The sequence below is a fragment of the Rhipicephalus sanguineus genome, chromosome 11 (genome assembly GCF_013339695.2).
Source record: "Rhipicephalus sanguineus isolate Rsan-2018 chromosome 11, BIME_Rsan_1.4, whole genome shotgun sequence".
Lineage (NCBI taxonomy): Eukaryota > Metazoa > Arthropoda > Arachnida > Ixodida > Ixodidae > Rhipicephalus > Rhipicephalus sanguineus.
Window position 1 is genome coordinate 75,901,855 of NC_051186.1, and position 19,159 is coordinate 75,921,013.

At 46.7% G+C, this 19,159-nt stretch overlaps 1 protein-coding gene across 1 annotated transcript in view; it reads left to right on the top strand.

The window, feature by feature from the left end:
• LOC119375166 (uncharacterized) overlaps positions 1 to 18,232 on the top strand; it is a 34,595-nt gene extending 16,363 nt beyond the window's left edge. Inside the window, exons 2-5 of the mRNA XM_037645358.2 lie at positions 7,080 to 7,209; positions 7,804 to 7,949; positions 11,503 to 11,629; positions 17,895 to 18,232. Of these exons, the coding sequence (XP_037501286.1) occupies positions 7,080 to 7,209; positions 7,804 to 7,949; positions 11,503 to 11,629; positions 17,895 to 18,180 (689 nt within the window). The 3' untranslated portion in view covers positions 18,181 to 18,232. The remainder of the gene's footprint in view (positions 1 to 7,079; positions 7,210 to 7,803; positions 7,950 to 11,502; positions 11,630 to 17,894) is intronic.
• The last annotated feature ends 927 nt before the right edge of the window (positions 18,233 to 19,159 follow it).

Consider the following 19,159-nt stretch of genomic DNA (forward strand, 5'->3'; position numbering starts at 1 on the left):
CACCGAGCCTGTTAAAAGTGATACCGGATGTAGATTGGTCTGTCGAAATTGGGGCAAGGAACTATGTGGTCGCTCATTATCCTGATCTGATGTAATTGATATCGCTCCAGTATTCTCTCGCTATATATTGCTACGTCTTTCACTGAATAAAATGAGTTGAAAGTTTACCGCCTGTGTCGTCGTACCTCCCTCTGTCCTCGTCTTTTTTGTGCGGTCAAAATGTGAAACAGTTCTCTGGTGCATTAGTGAAAACAAGGTCCAATATGTTATAACCACGGGTGCATTGGTGAACAACTTGTGATAAGTTGTAGTCGAGAGTTCATACGGGAAAATTTGATGAGACGCGACATGTGGTAGACAAGGCAGACCTATCAATGAGCGGGTAATTGAAATCACCGATAAGGTATATTATGTCAGCTGAATAGAGTTGTGTAGCTCGCTCTATGTTATCACGTAGATCTTTGGGGAAAGATCAATGGGCATCCGGTGGGCGATAACATGATCTTATAAGTATTTTAGCGTAAGTTGTAACGCATGCAGTCCAAGTTATCTCTATAGAAGGGTTAGTATCAAGGGGAAATGATGACACTGTCTTTTTTACTGCTATTAACACGCCGCCTCCTCTTCTATCGAGATGGTCACATCGATATATGTTATAGTTGTCCTTATCTGGGAACAGTTCTTCGTTGGTTACTTCGGGATAAAGCCAAGTCTCTGTGAGTACTGATATGCCTGCATCACTATCATCTAAGTAAGAACACGACTGTCAAGCACCATAAATAACCACTAGGCCACCGTGGCGGGCCGCGTAAGAACACAACTCATCCCTCTTGGGCAGTAGGCTTCAAATGTTAGTCAGAGACAAAGATAAACATGGCGACTTTAACTGACTCCGCTTACGCGGGCGCGCGTTATCCTCAAGCTATCTTGTAGACAACAGCACCACTACGTTGCTAGAATGATCGAAAACGTAGGTGTGAGTGTCAATGCGAAATTTATCAACGGATAGCTTAAAGGGTTTGTTTTGAGCTTTTGCGTATTCGAGCTTTCGGCGAGCTAGTCGCGTTTTCGTAGAAAAATCTTCGCGTATGTAAAAATTACTTCCCTTAAGCTTGCGCGCATTTGACAAAATCAGCTTGTCCTTGAAAAATGTAAACTTTGCAATAATTGGCCTTCGTCTATCCGTGTTAAATTTGCCCAACCTGTGCACGCGCTGTAATTGCTGACTTGTTATGGAAATGCCTGGGTGGTCTGAACAAAACTTCGCTATCTTATCTTCTGAGGCTGCCCAGTTCTCAATGGGGTCATCTTCATGGCTAAAAAAAAAAAAAGCAGATTAGACCGACGTAACCTATTTTCTGCATCGTCGCACCTATTCGTAATCTTCGACAGCTGGTTCGTCACATCGCGTAAAGCGTCAACCGAACCAGAAGGGGCGGTCACAGACTGAGTAGCGTTGATTTCTTCCTGCGAATTCACCTTGGTACTTAAACGTTTAATTTCGTTGTCTACCGCTTTCATTTTGTCGGACATGACACGAAGGGCGTCAGCATCCGCACCAGCCCCGTCAGCAATGCGAACAGCGTTGGCTTTTTCAAGCGTTTCTACTTTGCGCTTTAGCTGTTTAATTTCGATCTCGGCGGTAGCTTGTTTAGAGAGCAAGGCTTCGTAACTTTCCTTCAGGTCACGTATTTCACTAAGGGCAAGAGCGAATGCGTCGGCCTCCAACTTATTCATAGGACCGGGAATTGATTCTACATCACCGGCTAACATTAACAAAAGTTCACGCATGGCACCACATACGTACGTACAAGATAAGAGTCGCTTCAAAACACTCCTAAGCTCTGATGGGCACGACACCGCAAGGAAGCAACGGTTGCTACTTCTTATAAAGAAACATTATTCAAGTTACCAACCTGAAACAGCAAAGGCCGTAAGCATGACATCCTTCCGGCGGTGTCGAGCCCAAACCAGCAGTCACAGACTGACGCTTATATCGAGTACTGCGCAGACCGGCCGTCGTGACGGAAGAGGCATGTTGCCAGACGAGAAGGTCATGTGCATCTAAGGTTGGAAAACCGAGCGTCACTGGTCGCCATTCCAGAGGCCGGGAATCGGGTGTCAGCCAAGACGAGTCAGAAACTCCGCTGAGCGCAAAGTGTCAGAAAAAACTTATTAGAAATCGATAAGCACTAGATATGATCAGTCTGCTTGTTAAAGCGCACCTTTTTGGGCACATGCAAGCATTACAAAGCGAGCCATCTATTTTGTTACTTTTTAATAATGAAACATTTCATGAAAAATGGTGTTACACGAACACTCTTAACTCAAATTCAGCTAAAAACCACTTCATTCGAATAATCCAAATAAAAAAAACCTAATTTTCTGTAGGTACATCGAAGAAGCTTTGGCCAGTGCAACGATTGAAGCAAATAACATCAGATAATTATTAAAAACAGTGATTAGGCAACGAAAAAGTTGTACACTAACACTAGGAGCACCTTCGTATAACAGGCGGCCATATTAAATCTTTTGGCACGAATTTACTTATCGAGGCCCATTGCACACCCACTATTGTGATATGGAAGTGTGTCAAGTTTTAATGAAAAATATTTGTTATCTAAGAAGTTATGCTTGTTCGCGTGCGGAAAAAAGTCACAGTTTAGCCCCAAGGGCGAAGCAATGAGTGCGATAGTAAGAAATTGGAATGTCACAGGGAGAACCGCAAACAGCTAGAAACTTGCTGCGCCCTGTTCAAACGCAAAGAAGCACGCACGAAAAGATCGCGCAGTTTTAGACAGGATGAGCGCGAGCTGTCACAGTTGTTACTTCAACTAGCCCTTACTTTAGCTCTTCTAGCTAGCAATTCATTCCAAAGCAGTTGTTAGTGAGCGCTTGTGTCGTTCGTTTCTTTTCTTCGTGCGCTGTAATTTTAGCCTCAGGATTGTGGTCACAGTGTAAGATATATACTGCGATTCTGGTTCAGCCGTCTCGTTTCTTCCCTCCAGTAACATCAGCCTACAAGAGCCAAAGCGTTTCCACTAGCTCGCGCCACCACGAGCCACGGGACCCTCTTCTTGTCCCTGGCCCACTGGCCATAAGTGGTGCAGTGCTACAATTCACCCACTACTCAGCCAGTCCCCTGCATTGGATATGAGCAATGTTCGGAGGGCAACAATAACAACAACCCCAAAATTGAAAACTAGCGTGGGTCGCCAGCGATACGACGTAAATGCAGCGCGGACAACGATACATCATGGCCCTCGTTTCGCATAATTTTAATTTCGCCACGTGTGGCGTCCCGTACGTTTCACGCAACGCCGCGTGCGTTTGCATTCTACCGTTAGTACCTTGGAGAACGAATGACGCATGGCGTAATTGTCTAAGGCAGCGCGCTGCGGAGCGAAGGGTCGCATGTTCGAATCTCCGGTTTGGCACTCACCATTTTTTTTCTGAACTATTTTTATTTCTGGCTTTTATTTATATATACAGGGCATGACGGCGGCGGCAAAAATCAGCAGAGTGTCCATATAATTCCTATCGCAATAAAATAGCAAAATGATATGTTCTGATAAAATCAAAAATAAGGATTTTAAAGAGGTGCATCGCTCAGGAGTAATATGATCAGGAAAATATGATCAGGAGTAATATTATCGTGCATATTTGTAGCTCCTACCCTCCTGGACCTTACTATCGTCTGCCTTTGCTCGAGCTGCACGCCGTCATTTTTTAAGTGCGGAGCATTTTAGGGACCCGGGCTGTCGTATGCTGTCGTCCTCTCATGTAGCTTGGCGTAACGCTGGCAAATTCACATACAGTATAGCCATTTGTAGCATATTGAGCGCGCGCTCGCACCAACGAGAAGTCTTCTTCCTCTTGTTCTTCGAGCGCATCGACGATGATATGAACTGTGGAGCACTTTAGGGGCCCGGGCTGTCGTAGCTTGGCGTAAAGCAGGCAAAACGACGTGTAAAAATACAAAAAACGAGCAAGCAAGCGAGAAATCAAAATAGAGAGAAAGAAAGAGAAAAGAATAGGACGAGAAATAGAAATCACTAGAAATAAAAATAGAAAAAAAACAGAAAAAACTGGAAAGGAGAAAAAGAAAGAAAGAAAGGAGGAAAGAAAAAGAAAACGCCAACCTGCGCGGAAAGCGCAGCACAGTCACAGCGAAAGCTGGAAGAGCGGCATTTCTAGAGCCCGTTGTAAACTCTCTTGGGGCTACTAATACAAGTACACTAGCAAGGTACCCACTAGGCCATAAATGATAATTGTTGTGAAGTTGGGAAGCATCCACTGCGCCATTATTCGTCATTCTGTGGAGAAGCGAGGTACCAGCTGCACATCTGTAAGGCACTACGTGTACTTTGTTGGTGCGACGGCTGATGACGATGACGAATTATAGCTGGGGCCTTTGTAATGGGTTGGACTCTTTAAACGACCCACTAGTTACGTTATTCGCGTTGTTTGACGTACGCCCGTTCGTTATTTCCATATCTATCTATCTATCTATCTATCTATCTATCTATCTATCTATCTATCTATCTATCTATCTATCTGTCTGTCTGTCTGTCTGTCTGTCTGTCTGTCTGTCTGTCTGTCTGTCTGTCTGTCTGTCTGTCTGTCTATCTATCTATCTATCTATCTATCTATCTATCTATCTATCTATCTATCTATCTATCTATCTATCTATCTATCTATCTATCTATCTATCTATCTATCTATCTATCTATCTATCTATCTGTCTGTCTGTCTGTCTGTCTGTCTGTCTGTCTGTCTGTCTGTCTCTATCTATCTATCTATCTATCTATCTATCTATCTATCTATCTATCTATCTATCTATCTATCTATCTATCTATCTATCTATCTATCTATCTATCTATCTATCTATCTATCTATCTATCTATCTATCTATCTATCTAAGAGCCTACGTCTGGGCGCTCTTGTGGTCGCTTTTTCAACTTGGCAGTGACCAATAATTGGCATAGGAGGGCATTATGGTATGAAGAACATGGTCATGACATGAATAGCCCGAAAATCCTGGTGTGTACGTCATGAAACCCTTTCCCCCAGTCACATGTGGCACATGCTAGTATACCACGGGCCTCGGTTTGGTGGTATGCGCCACACGTTGTTCACAGTTTGTATTTGCCCAGCAACGGCGAGAACAGACATTGGTAATTTAAACGAGAGAGCGTCAAGCATATGCATCATCAGCCACGTTGGCCCGAAGAACACAAAGAATAATAAGGATTCCAGCAGGAATCGAACAAAAGCATTATTCGTGGCAGTCAAATATTCCACCACAGAGCCACACCATGCCTTCAAACTACTTTGGAAAAAAGACCCTGCGCGCAAGAGTCTTGTCGGTTCAACGTCAGTTGTAGTTGCAGTGCTGGCTATCTAATTTTACAACATGGTAATAAAGAATGCTTATGTACTCCTATCATACCGACGTCTTGTAGGCTTAGCGTCAATTTCGCTTCCAGGGTTTTATCCGATTTTATAACACTCGAAGAAATATTGAAGATGTACTCCTATGACTCAGCAAGCTATAGTCAAGCGTTGCTCGACCCCGGTACAATACACTAACGAATGCTGAGTATGATCTTCATCGCATGCGAAATGTGAATCGCACCGTAGCGGGCGCTTCGTTTCAACAAAATTCACGGCTGTGCTCTGACATGAGTGCTGACGTTACGTCAGACCGTAAGTTTCCCTTTAAACGTCAGTGTAATTAGCGTGCCTGGTAAGCGCACACTGTGCACACACCTTCTCCATTTACAAAAACACCCGAAGGTCGCCGGATCGAATCCCGGCCGTGGCGGCTGCATTTTCGATGGAGGCGAAAATGTTTGAGGCCCGTGTACTTATATTTAGGTGCACGTTAAAGAACCCCAGGTGGCCAAAATTTCCGGAGCCCTCCACTACGGCGTCTCTCATAATCATATCTTGGTTTTGGGACGTCAAACCCCAGTTAATAATAATAATAATAATAATAATAATAATAATAATAATAATAATAATAATAATAATATTAATATTATTATTATTATTATTATTGTTATTATTATTGTTATTATTACCGTTTACAAAAACGCGTCGCTCCACCTCGTAACGCTTGACTCTAAGCCAAATATTGCAGCATAGACAGCTACTCACTGGCTGCTACGCATGAAACCGATTCCCACAATGCGTGGCATCTGCGGAAATTTCTATGCTACGTTTGTTGCGCTTTACCTGCGATATTACGGTATTAAAGGGGTACTGACACGAATATTTTCAGTTCTTTTTTTTGCGTCAAATGAAAGGTGGAAGCCCTCAAGAGCCTAGAAAAGGTAGTGCTAAGCGCGAGTGCGCCCTGAAAACGTAGTTACAGTATGTTTTTAAAAGCTAGTTTCGGTTCCTACTGTACCCTGACGTCACAAAATGGTGTGAGCTTCTCGTCACGTGCTCGCACAATATATAGTGACGTTTCCACTGCCGCTCCACACCGTCGCTCCGTAGGTGACGCACAAGCGGCCATTTTGAAAGCTTTTATACGCTCAAGCGGCCATCTTGGAAGTTTTGGTAACTACGTCATCACAACTAGCCAGACAGCTGCGTGAAGTCACCAGAATTTAAACTGTAGCCTGACGGCAAGCTAGTGTCGATGTCAGTAGGTGCGCCATGGAAAATTGACCTCAATATCAAATTAAAATACCTTATCAGCATTTGCTGAGCTTCACACTTGCTCAGCGCCAATTTCTGCATACAGTAGATTTGTATGGCGGAGTAAACTCACCTTCGAAAAAAACATGTCAGTACCCCTTTAAGATAGACGAAGGTGGCGTTAAAGAAAGAGACGGATTCCCAGCCCTCTTCTAAGACGTCTCCGATCAGCCAACCGGTCTTGGCGAGTACTGAATCGCGCATTTGTTCCATGATTTCTTTTCGACTAGCAACTTGCCAAGACAAGAAAGGCGCAGTCATAATTCGGCAAAGCGTCGGCCCGTAAATTGCTTGCCGACATGCGGCACTCGTGGAGTTGTTCCGAAGAACAGCAGTCACTTACACTCGTGCACGTCACTCGCTCGCAGGTTCTTGTCGAGCGCAGTTGAAGGCCGGGTGCAAGCTGGACACTCTTCGGGCTTGCGGCGACGACTTCCTGCCTTACGCGAAGAAGACACAGCTGGAGTCATCTGGAGACGAGATGAAAAGATCATGCGAGTAAGCATTCGCGGCATATGCGCCAATTTAAACAACCACCGATACGTTCCTAAGAGCAAACACCGCAGCAATAGCTGTCATGCGCTAAGAGTTTAAACACTTGCCTCTCCACTGTCGCGGTCCTTCGTCATCTACATCAGTGTCCAGAGTTCCGCCTGTGCCAGCACAGCGCGACTTCCTATTACATTACACTGTGTGTTGTAGGTCGGTCGCCACGGCGCATAGCAGTGCTGACACTGCCCCGCTGCGCTGTCGGAGCTATTTAGTGTCATGGTGCAGTGCGCGCCTGCATGTATCCTAGGTGGTGAATTCATGAATAAATCATCAATCAGGGGTGCACACTCAGCTGGCAATAGGGAGGCGGGGGGTGTAGCGGCAGTAGTAGCAGCCATGGTCAACGAAACGAGAGCAGGTTCGCAAAAAAAGTTAAAAAAAAAGTTGGAGCAATTCATCCCCTTGTCGGTAGCCGTCATTGAAGTACTGTCACGTTGGCGCAGTTACACAATTCGCTTAAATACGAGTACTGCGCGGTAGACGTTCACGTGCAAAGTATAACGCCATGTGGCCGTAAACACGTTTTTTTCACAATTGCAGGGAGCAGAATAAGCAGATCACGTGCGGTGCAAAGTTCGTCGACGACTGCATGGAAGGTTTGACCAAGGCCATCGCATTGCCAGTTGCCGATGGTTTTAAGCGAAACGTGGAACACGCCTGCAACGAGACTTTGGAAGAACACGAACGTCAGTTGAGCAATCTTTCGCTGAACTATTAGGAGCCTTCTCTTCCGAAAGGCTCGATGTGGAATGTTACTTTTCAGTCATTACGATCATGAGTGTGGTTGTTTTTAACGTTTAGCAGAATAACCTCATGAGCACTGCTCTCTGTTTCGTAAAGCAGAATTCATTAGTGTTCCGAGATTAGACAGCTTGGTATTATTTCTTTTGTGGTTTTCGTTTTTTTTCGCTGATGATCAAATTAGGCAAGTTAATTCTGCGGAATGCCGCAAAGTGGACAAAGGCTTTTTTTTTTCAGTTTAGTTTCTTTCTTTTTTACACCTGCGAAGCGGACCGCAATGTGAAGGTACCGCTATACCTCCGAGAATCTCTGAGCATCGCCCAAGTGCCGCGTAATATGCAACCAAATTACCACCGGAAACTACGGATCGCTCGAGTCGACATTATCCGCAGAAGACACCAGCACAATCCAGACGCTCGCTACATCGGCGCGGCTAAATGCCCGGGTAAAAATGCCTACGCTTTACGTGTGGTCAATTCAGGAGGAAAGGAGCTGGCATTTGCCACCGTCAGAGTGCGAATCTTCGAGGCGGTGGACGAAGCGGCAATCACCTTGCCACAACACCAAGTACGGACGCAGTCGTTGCCTTCACAGATTCCCAATCGCTATTCGCAATCAGACGTCAGATCGAATCTTCATCGAAGCACTCAAAATTTTGCGTAAGAGCAACACTCCGCTTCCTTACACATGCGTAGTGTGGGTGCCGGGGTACGAGGGGCTCGAGGGAACGAAGCCGCTCACGCCGCGACCGGCGGTCACGACTACCGGGCCTCCCTCACCGCCTCACTCAGCCCGCGGTTAACCAGTGGTGCAGAAGAAGTGGAGACCATACCACAGACATGTAGTGGCATACAGCAACACCATCGCCTAGCTCGCACGGTGTACCCGCCACCTCACCCCAAGTTTATCTAGGAAGAAACTACAGCATTCCGAAGACTCCAAAGTAACACGTACACGCACCGTATCCTGCGACATCGAATCCGCCCGACCCTTCATCCACACAACTGCTCGATGTACGCCGTTCCCGACACACTTGCACGCCTAGTACTTCAGTGCCTGTCCCGTCACCCAGATGCCATAGCAAGCCCGAAATGACCGCACACATCAACCTCCTTGCCGACACGTGGCAGGCCAAGAACACTGTTTCCGAAAGTTAAAAGTTTATTTCATTCATTCATTCATTCATTACAAGATTAGGTCCTTAGTTAGGATAGGAGCGGAGCCGATCAACAGCGTTGTAAATTGCGACATTCTGATGGGGAGCTCAGTATCTCGAACAAATCGTTAACCTTAAAAAAAAAAGAAGGTCTCGCCTTGGCTTGAACTCGGCGTCAAAACGTTTAGCTACGCTTCATTGCAGCGATGGAATAAATCTAGCACGAAAGGATTGCCTTTTATTGATTATTAAGACAAGGACCAAATGGGGAGGTGAGACAGAAAAGCCCGTAAAGCATGTGCTCCCTTCTCCTTCTATTGCATGTACTCCTGCGGTGAATGTATGCTGTCAATTAAGAGTTAGCGTTAACACTTCGCGCACACCTTTCCCAGAATCCTTAAAGAGCCTTCACATCCAATTTTCGCTCATAATCTGGGTTCTGCGGGGTTAGTCCTTGTGCATTCACAAACAAGCTGGCGAAATTTTCGCGCATTTGGTCGAGCACTTACCTTAACATCGATTTTTTTTATAAAGACGCCAGTCGCCTGAGGGTCGGGAACACTGGCGCAGTCTCGAGCCGTGACGTAACAAGCTGCTTGCTGGCAGGCGAGCGATTTTGTTTCCTGGTCAGCTGCGCGTGCACTCGATTCATTTCAGCTTATCTTAGCTTAGCATTGAAAGTGAACGACTTGCAGCGGCTAAAACTGAGAAAGACGATGGCTCCGCTCCATCAAGCCCATGACGTCACACACGTCATGCCGAAGTGACGGTCGCCGGCGGTGAGCGGGGTAATATAATAATCGTTGGGGTTTTACGTCCCTTAACGATGATATGATTATGAGGGACACCATACTGGAGGGCCTAGTTGTGTGTATCCGACGAGTTCTGGGGCTTATTTCGTACTTAAATATTCTTGTAAAGTGCATTTTCCATGTATGTATAGTTCTAATAGACCCTGTACTTCTGTTTTTCGCTGAAAACCGCGAATTGTTGAGTGACTGTGTCATGGCCCCATTGAACACATGGGTCCTCAGCCATTCGTGTTGCGGCAGATTGGGAATCTCTGGCGCAGACTTTGAGAGAATATCTAAGGCCGTGTAACTAATTGCATTATATTCCATTTAAATATGTAAAGAGAGAGAAAGAATGTAGGAAAGGTAGGGAGGTTAACTAGACTATACGTCCAGTTTGCTACCCTACACACGGGGAGGGGAATAAGCGAGTAAAAGAGAGAAAGAGAGAGAAGGAGAGACATTTCACATTACACACACAGTGCCGACTTTAGATGTTTATTTCTCCGCCCCGCTGCGACCAACCGTCGAAGTAGGCCACGGATTCTGAGTACGAGCGGCGATCCTGAGCCACGCTCTGGAGAACGTGAGAACGGAAAGGCGGCCTCCCCGCGGCATAACAGCGCGTCACTACAAGATCAGATCGTAGTAGGCCTTGAAGGGGTACCCCTTTACAATGTCTCTTCCGCGACGGTGCAGGTCCGTCTACGGTGCGACAGGTTCAATGACATATTGACAGGTGACGTGCATTTGACGGTGTGGTAATGGCATTAATACTACGGTAGTAGTTTCGCTGAGAGACCAGGTGCCCATGCAAGAACTGACAGCCATACAAGCGCTCCTAGAAGAAAAGTGGGCGCATAAGTGGTACCGCAGCGAGTAGCCTTCTGGCGCTATTGGTTAGTTGAGGTAAAGGTCCTGGCGAGATCGCGGCACTAATCAGCATGTTTATCAGTGGCAGAAATAAGCGCAGATTCAGATGCATCCGCTTCGCACGCAACAATTGTGTCGATTGTGTATCACGGATGGGTTCTGTACAGTAAGCAGAAGAGCGAAAAACAAGCGTTGATCTGAGTATCGGTGTTGCGCGCGTAAGTTACAAAGGGCTGAAATGTTTTGAAGACGCTTGGTTAGGGTCGAAATGATGGCGGCGAAATTTCGAGTTGAGCGTTTGAAGCAAGAACACAGAACTGTAAAAGTGTGCAGTTCTTTGATAGACGCTGTTGAGGCGCTGATATCCTATAGACAACCACACAAAGCAGCCTTTCTTCGTAACAAGTAACACTTCATCTCGTCAGGCCAAATTTAACTTAATCTGTGGCAACGTACAATTTGTATTGAATCTATATCTTGCATGACTGTACACCGCTTTGGCAGACATCTGCCTCGGTGGCGCTTATGCCCATAATGTGAACATATGAATGTATGACTGCATGAATGAGTGAACGGATCAACCAACAGAGGGACGACTGAACAAATAAATCAGTTAGTGATCAGATCGAATTACCGTTTTTTCGTTAATACTTAACTTCACATCTCATGCTGCGTTAGAAAAAACCGTGAGCTGCATGAACACGGCCGGCGAAAAGCTCAACTCATGCTGGAAGACACTCCGAGAAGATGTGCAGAAGGCTGTAATCAAGGCGCCCACCGACCAAGTAGTCTTCTACACGTGCTGGTGAGTACAGAATGCATTGAAAGTTCCGGAGGCGATGTATTAACTCTAAACAACGATGCACAACAGCCTCGTCAGATAAGTTCTGGGCCACTCCACTCTGTGAAGGCGGGGGACCAGGGAAGCTGTTTTGCAAGTGACACCGATGTGACACCGAATTTCGAATGATAGCTTATCACCCACTCTGCAACCTATTGCAAAATTTCTGTACAGAAATTCCCTTTTTAATTTCGCGTACTCTCCTCTGAAGTTTCCCATTTGGGCAGCATGGTAGCCGCGTGTTCTTCTTGCATTTTCTGTTTCGCGACACGCGCCGTTTCGACAGGCTTGACGCCGGCGCTTGGTGTTTTACGCATGATCCTAACTGATGTTTGCCGCACGTGGATCCCCTTCTTCAATTTCAGTGGACGTGTAGTGGGTGGTAGTGTTTCCCCAATTTGTGTGACACATTATTTTTTTGTTGACGCAAAATGAAACATAATCAGTGCTCTTACCGTATACAGCCTGGCTGTGAAGTTAGCGGAACCTACTACATGCGTGCATCTCGGGATAACTGCGACTAGCACTTGAAGTAACGTAGCGAAGAACACCGAGTATCACCCCGCGCCCCCAACCCCTATCGGCGAGGTTGGCGCTCCAGAGAATGTCCACTACGGTGCCTGCTGCTGCTGATGAGTGTATAGACTATAGTGTATTAGGATAATTTCCTAGTGACGCGTCTGAGAAGAAGCGCGGGTGCCCGTTTGTGTAGACGCCACCAGGCACCGCCACTGCGTCCTTTTTCTAGTAGACCAGCCAGCTGTCTCCACCGCTGAGTTTAACGTTGTCCTTGTCAGCGTTTGCAGGTGTTCCTTAAGCGACGTATTCTTTGATTGCTGCACAAACAGACTGCATTTACTATATATTATAGTGTAAAGAAGTTCAGTGAAAACCCATCAACATACTAGTATCGACGACGTCGTCTGCTAGCGTAAATGCCGCAGGCCGGCGGATTCATTGCAGTTCTGGACATCGCCTCCAGCAGTATCCGCATTTTATTTTATCATCTATTTGCACTAACCCAGCATACAAGTATATCTGTCTGTTTTGCTTCTATTGTGCAACATATAACACATTTATATCGTGTGCTTATCACAAACTACACAAAACTGCGCAGCAACGACTACGCTTCGTTGCTACGCCAGAAGGCGTACAATTAAACACCGACATCGACGGACGCATATTGATGGTGGTGAACACTTCGTACTTTATTGACGATTACAGAAACGCAGCTCAATAAAATTATTCCGGCTTTTCCTTACCCCATTCCACGGCGTGCAATGAGGCTACATGGAAGCATCCTACATGAGAGCGTCCGAGAAAAAATTGTCCGCGTATCTGCGTGCTTCGATGCAAATTTCGTCGATAGACGATAGTCTTCTGCCGGCCGTACTACATGAGTCCTGGTTTCATACGCGGCCAACCGTGATGCTGTTCCCAGGGCCACTGCCAGGTGGCAGCACCATATCATCGGCAGAGGACTTTTTCGTGAATAGCGACGCATTTTAAGCGCAGCCTAAGAAACACTAGGTTCTTTAGAATTATGTATATATGTATTTTCTAGTAAAGGAAAACACGACCTAATACTTACGTATTGATATTGCGCCTCAGATATGCGTAATATTTGCTTTTTGATCGACAATGTTCACAAGTATGAACGCAGCTACCAGTTCAAGATGGCGGGGCGTTCAGAAAGTGCTGAAACTTTGGCCGGGTGGCTCAATCGTTGTCGTGTGACAGACAGACAGACAGACAGACAGACAGACCAAAGTTTCTGCGTTCAAGTGTCCCAAGAAAGACTGCCGTCTTCTAAAAAAAAACGTCCTTCACCATTTTTTTTTCACAAGAACTACCACGTTGAACGTAGCGTCGCAGGGCACACACACGAGGCAAGCAGCCGCGAAGCCCGTCTAATAGGCCCAAACCGGTGCGAACTGGCTCAGCGACTAGAAAAAAGTGTAGCAACGCCACCAATGGCGTCTCCTGGCGTTTGCTTCAACGGGCCTATTGTCCCTCTATGCTGAACGCGTCACTAGGAAATTATTCTAGTACACTATAGTATAGACGAGGCAACCTAAAGTCGCCCGCAGTTGTCAGCTAATGTTGTCATTTGAAAGGAAACATTTCCAATATTTCACATATGAGTCACTTCTGATGGGGTCACTTCTGACTGCAATCTGGACGCCGATTCGGAAATATAGAGTTTTTGTTCCACGGTTGTGTGTCAATACATGGTGACCTCATGAAAACAATGCTCGAGACCAATCATGCCTGTGTAGCTCCCGGAAAGACTAATTAAGGAAGTAAAAAAAGTATGGGACGAGGACATTCATGTGCGGGCCAAGCCTCTAGAGAAAGGCTGGTGGGCTGCTTGAGACCCCTGACTTAAGCGCTAGTTTTCGGAACACTTGAAGAAATACTAGTGGAGCAAGACGGGGCCGCCAACACATCAAAAAATCTGTATCAAGTGGCAATGAAAACTACGTAATCCACGAACATTCGAAGAAAACCTTCAAGAAATGACATCAGAACTGCCCTTCTGGTTCAGCTACAGAGCAGCCTTTGCAACCAATGGAAAATGTTTTGCTGGATGTGAGCTACAGATTTGTGCGTGAGAATAGCCGCTCTATGAGACGCAGTTTGTTCAGCCTACTTGGTTAACTTTCCCTTTCTTTCATCTTCCTGTTCTGACCTGTTTTTTCATCAGGTGGGGATTGATGGTAGCATTTAAAGCAGCGCTCGCAGCCTTAGGATCAATTGAGGCAGACAAAGGTTGTGATTCTGCGCGAATGGAAACCAGCGGAAAAGGCTCGGTGTCAGCGAAGCAACTCGCAGCAGTGCCCTGGGGCAGCGTCACTGGCGAGGAGATGGGGTTAAGTGCGGCGACCAACGCTCTACCGTTGTTAAACCGCACAAGACCGGGTGCGATAGTAAGCCCCGCCGGTTTGCAGCGACCAGATGGTGCAATGAACACGGCCCCATTATCAATGGTATCAGGAGCCAGCGTAAAATATTCTCTTCTCCCGGCGAAATATAGCAATCAGCGGCTGCGACGTAACGCAAGCTGTGAGGAACGACTTCGGAGGAAAACTCTGTGTCTGCCATATGAATGACTCGCTTACGACAAGACATGAAAACTGATGCTGAAGAAAGGAAGTCGCACGTGGGCAGCACAAAGAGGAGGAATAAACGTGGTAGACGGCGCCGCCATCTTTGATAGGGAAACATAAACTGAATATGATGAAGGATGCCATCAATGAAAACCCGCACTGTAGAAGCACTGGAAGGCTGAATAAGAACTCCGTCAGCGCAGCGAAGGGGAGGGCCATAGTATGGCGTCTTCACTTTTCTCTAAGCGGGAACACAAGTACGCACTAATGATGGAAAGCGATGCACCTGTGTCCACCAGTGACTCAGTCCGTACACCTTCAACATACACCAACAATATATTTGACGGGCGCTCCGGAGGAGCTTCAGGTAGTGCGGAAGATGCAGCTTTCCCTCCCGAAGCTGCACTACTTAGTTTTCCAGTCGATGATCAGGAGTCGAAGTAGCAGGTCGAAGTGGGGAAGAGGAGCGCCGCATCGGTGAAGACTAGCGACGACGCGGGAATCGGGAACTAACAACTGCGCCGAAGTTCTGCGGAGACTGTGATCGATGTGGGCTGTTCTGGTATGGGCGGTGATATTGTGGTCCAATGGTGTAAAACTCCTCCCGTTGAAAGTCTTCGTAGACTCGTCTTTTGTCTTGCTGACGGCGCCGGAAAAATCTTGAAATATGGCCACGGATGCCGCAATAGAAGTAAATCGGCCGAGGAGTGCGCCAGGCGTTGTAAGGCAGGACCGGTGCTTGTGGTGTGAGGGAGTTGAGCGAACCGTGTACTCCAGGCGCCTGTAGTGGTGTCAGCATGGGCGGTGGTGTCATAGCAGCAATCTGAGCATAAGGTGGCGTTTGCACGGGATGCGGGCTCGGGACTTGCATGCCGGTCAAGGACGCCAGTTCGTCTCTCACGACGTCACGTAGATTGGCACCAGGTGGCGTCGTACGAACCTCAAGACGGCACGGCGAAGCTGGTGCATGGAGTTCCTCAAGGATGATCGAGCGCATCAGTTCACGCAGCTCTATGTCGTTGATTGGCCTCAGGTCCGACATGTCTGGTTGCAAGCGTGTGCTCTGAAGCTCATCGAGGCGCTCACAGGTAGCGACAATACCGGCCACGGTCGTGGGGTTCTGCACTACGAGCTCATTGAAAGCGGCAGTCCCAATATCTTTGAGCAGGTGGCGCACATGGTCGTTCTCCGCCATTGAGCTGTCGACGCGGCGGCGGAGGTAGCGGAATTTTTCTATGTAAGAAGTGTATGGCTCGGCTATGTGTTGAACACGCCCAGCAAGCCTCTTCTTCGCGATATCTGAGCGCACAGACGAGTTGGCAAATATCTGTCCTAGCTGAAGCGTAAAAGAGGTCCAATTCGGGAAATCCTTCGCATGGTTGAAGAACCATGTCTCCGACGCCTGTGGGGTAAAACGTAACGTGGGTGAGTTTCGCAGGCTCATCCCAGTGGTTCATGGCACTTTGGGGCCATACTCCTCCAGCCAGTCTTCAACGTCCTCACCACGAAGCCCAGCGAACATCGGTGTATTCTTTTGAGGCCTGGTGACCATCCAAGAAGGGGTTGCCGCCAGGGCGAGCATTGAGGTTGCTGCCGTGTTGGGCTGCTCGTCTTGCGACATCGCCGAACGCAGGCGGTGTAAACGGCGTCCCGAACGGAGCTCTAGGGATGTGTTCCAGGTGAAGCTGGAGATGGTCGGTTAGCGTGAGAGGATTCAGGGACCGGACAGAACTCTCCAGAACTTCTGAGGCAATGTTTAGGACGCTCAAGACACTCCTTTATTGTGTCGAGTATGAGCCCCACAACCGAAACCCAAGCAGTGATGATGAGTGTGTAGAGTGCCGTCCACTGTTATAGTGAACTCGGCTCAGCGTGGCGGCGCTCCGCAGAGCGCCAGTGCATCCGACGCGGCCGCGCATCGAAGCGTAGCGGTGCATGCGCACACGGACGCACGGGAGATACTTTGCGACGTCTGCTTTATCACTCGAACGCGCCGCTCCGTAGTAGCCAGGCGTCGGTCTTGCTTGGGCGTGGTACAGCAAGAGCGGCGGGCTCTTGTGCGCCTGCGCCGCTTCGTTTTGATGCGCGGCCACGCCGTATGCACTGGCGCTCCGCAGAGCGCACCCTAAGGGTGGACGCCACTGTACATGCATATGAGAAGATTAAGCGCATAAGCAATGCTCACACTTTATCTATCACTATCGCTCAACCATGCACATTATGAAAATTGTGGTGTATTCTTCTGCGTGGTCTACGGACCCCGAAAAAAATTATGCTTCAATGAATTCTTTTAAATAGGCATCTAAAGCATCTAAATATGGTCTTTTAGGCAGGAAACGACATGTAAACATAAAACGGCTGCTAATAAAGTTCTTTGTTTTGTTTTACTTAAATTACTTTCTGCGATTCATGTTTATCAACCGTACTAATTATGATTACGTCAATCTTACATCCCACATTACCCTTTTGGTTAAAATATGAATGTTCCAACTCTTTTGACGGTTACTGTGTGCATCACGAGAAAAACAATTAACTCTAATTGGATGTTTTATAAAGGTACGCCGACGAAGAATTACTCCAAAGTATATTATCAGGGCTCTTTAAAGGTGCTAGGTCCGCCAGTTGGCATGGTTTGCTGCAGACAAGAATCATGGTTAAAGGAAACGCATTATTGAATAAATTGAAGACATTCCGAGGCATCCACGCCCAAATTTTAACTCCTCCATGAATTTTCGGTAGACATTTAAACTCGCAGGTTGTCAAAATTGCGCCTGAGCCCGGTGTATCTAATAATGTACGTATAACCATTACACAAAAGAAAAGCATCAATGCATTTCAAAATATGTTAACGTGTTGTGACTGCAGGCTACATAATTTCGAGGAGTCGTTTCGTGTGGTTCGCTTGAATACGACACGAAACTGCTTATATGCCACGGAATTCGGTTCTCAGTTGAAATTATCAAAGTGTACATCATGTTTGTGAACATTATGACCTCCAAACCTGTTGAGGAACTGGGCATTAACATAGACTTTGTAATTAATATAATTAGGTGAAACTAATATTTGTTCTATTCATTTTATAGATAACACATGTGACTTTTCTGTGTGCGAACATGCAGCTCGTTCTATGACATGGTGAGCTGTGCCAACCAGTCACTGACACCATGCGAAAGCAGCAGCTCAAGGCAACAAGCCCTCGACTCGCTCTTCGGTGTGTACCGACGATCGCAGAGTATGGTGTGCGGCAATTACACCGAGGGATCCCAAGCTTGCGAGGCGCTTCCCAAACTGCCAGATCTGGATGCAAACGATCGCAAGATCGAGAACTACGTCGAGCTCTTGGCGGAAACCGCCATCGCTGTCGGCCGTACGAAGTCGCGTGAGGTTCCTAGCTACAAAAAGTGAATGTTCGCGCACAAAGCTGGTGCACAATAGTGACAGTACCAACAAGAATAAACGCCGTTTCGAAATCGGAATGGAGCTCCATATGTAGATCAACACTAAATTCATCTACAGCACGGAGTTCCCGGTGCAACATTTGACAAGTTGTGAATTCTTAAAAAGGTTTCTGAATAAACGTTGCTGATAAGTTCTGTTAAGCCCGGCTGAAACTAGAAGTCCGGTCAATCTAAGATTGTTAAGAGGAACATTGCGTCACTGAAGAAATCGTCTTTGCACATGCTCGACCCACTTTTCATGACAAGGTTAATCGCTTAATGGACGCTGGTTACCCTGATGCAGTAATTTCACCTGTGTGTGAACGCATTGTTAGTAACGTCAAGCACATAAATGGTAAGGGTGGTAAAACTGGTTCTGATGAAAAAAGAAAAGGCGCAGTTTTTGCTTATGTGCCGAGATTGGCGCATAGGCTGATGAACATGGGCTCTAGCTATGTCGTCAATGTTCGGTTTTATTGCGAAACATAAAATAGGTCGCGTCTGCCCGATTATTGACAATGCGCTAACGGATAAGCAAGTAAATGGAAAGTAGAGTGTTAATCATGAGAACAGGTATATCGCATGTGTTAAACAGGCTGTGTATGTGATTCCATTGTCTTGCGGTGTGTGAATGTTCGATTCGAACTAAACGATGTGTGAATGTGCGATTCAGCTATAACTTCAGGGGGTTTAAAAACTCCATCTACCGCAACGTTGCAGGTCATGTGGTTGTCGCCCATTATTCACAAAACCGACGACATTTTTAAACATACGAACCAATTGACAAGCGAAATCGCTGAGGCTTACAATATAACGATTAGAGACAACACTTGTATCAGTGAACCCATCAGTCGCTCTTCCTGAGAAGAAATTTAGTAACATTTGCCAATCTTGATTATGTGTAATTTTTACACTGCCCTGATGTATCTTTGCGTCTTGCGCATGTC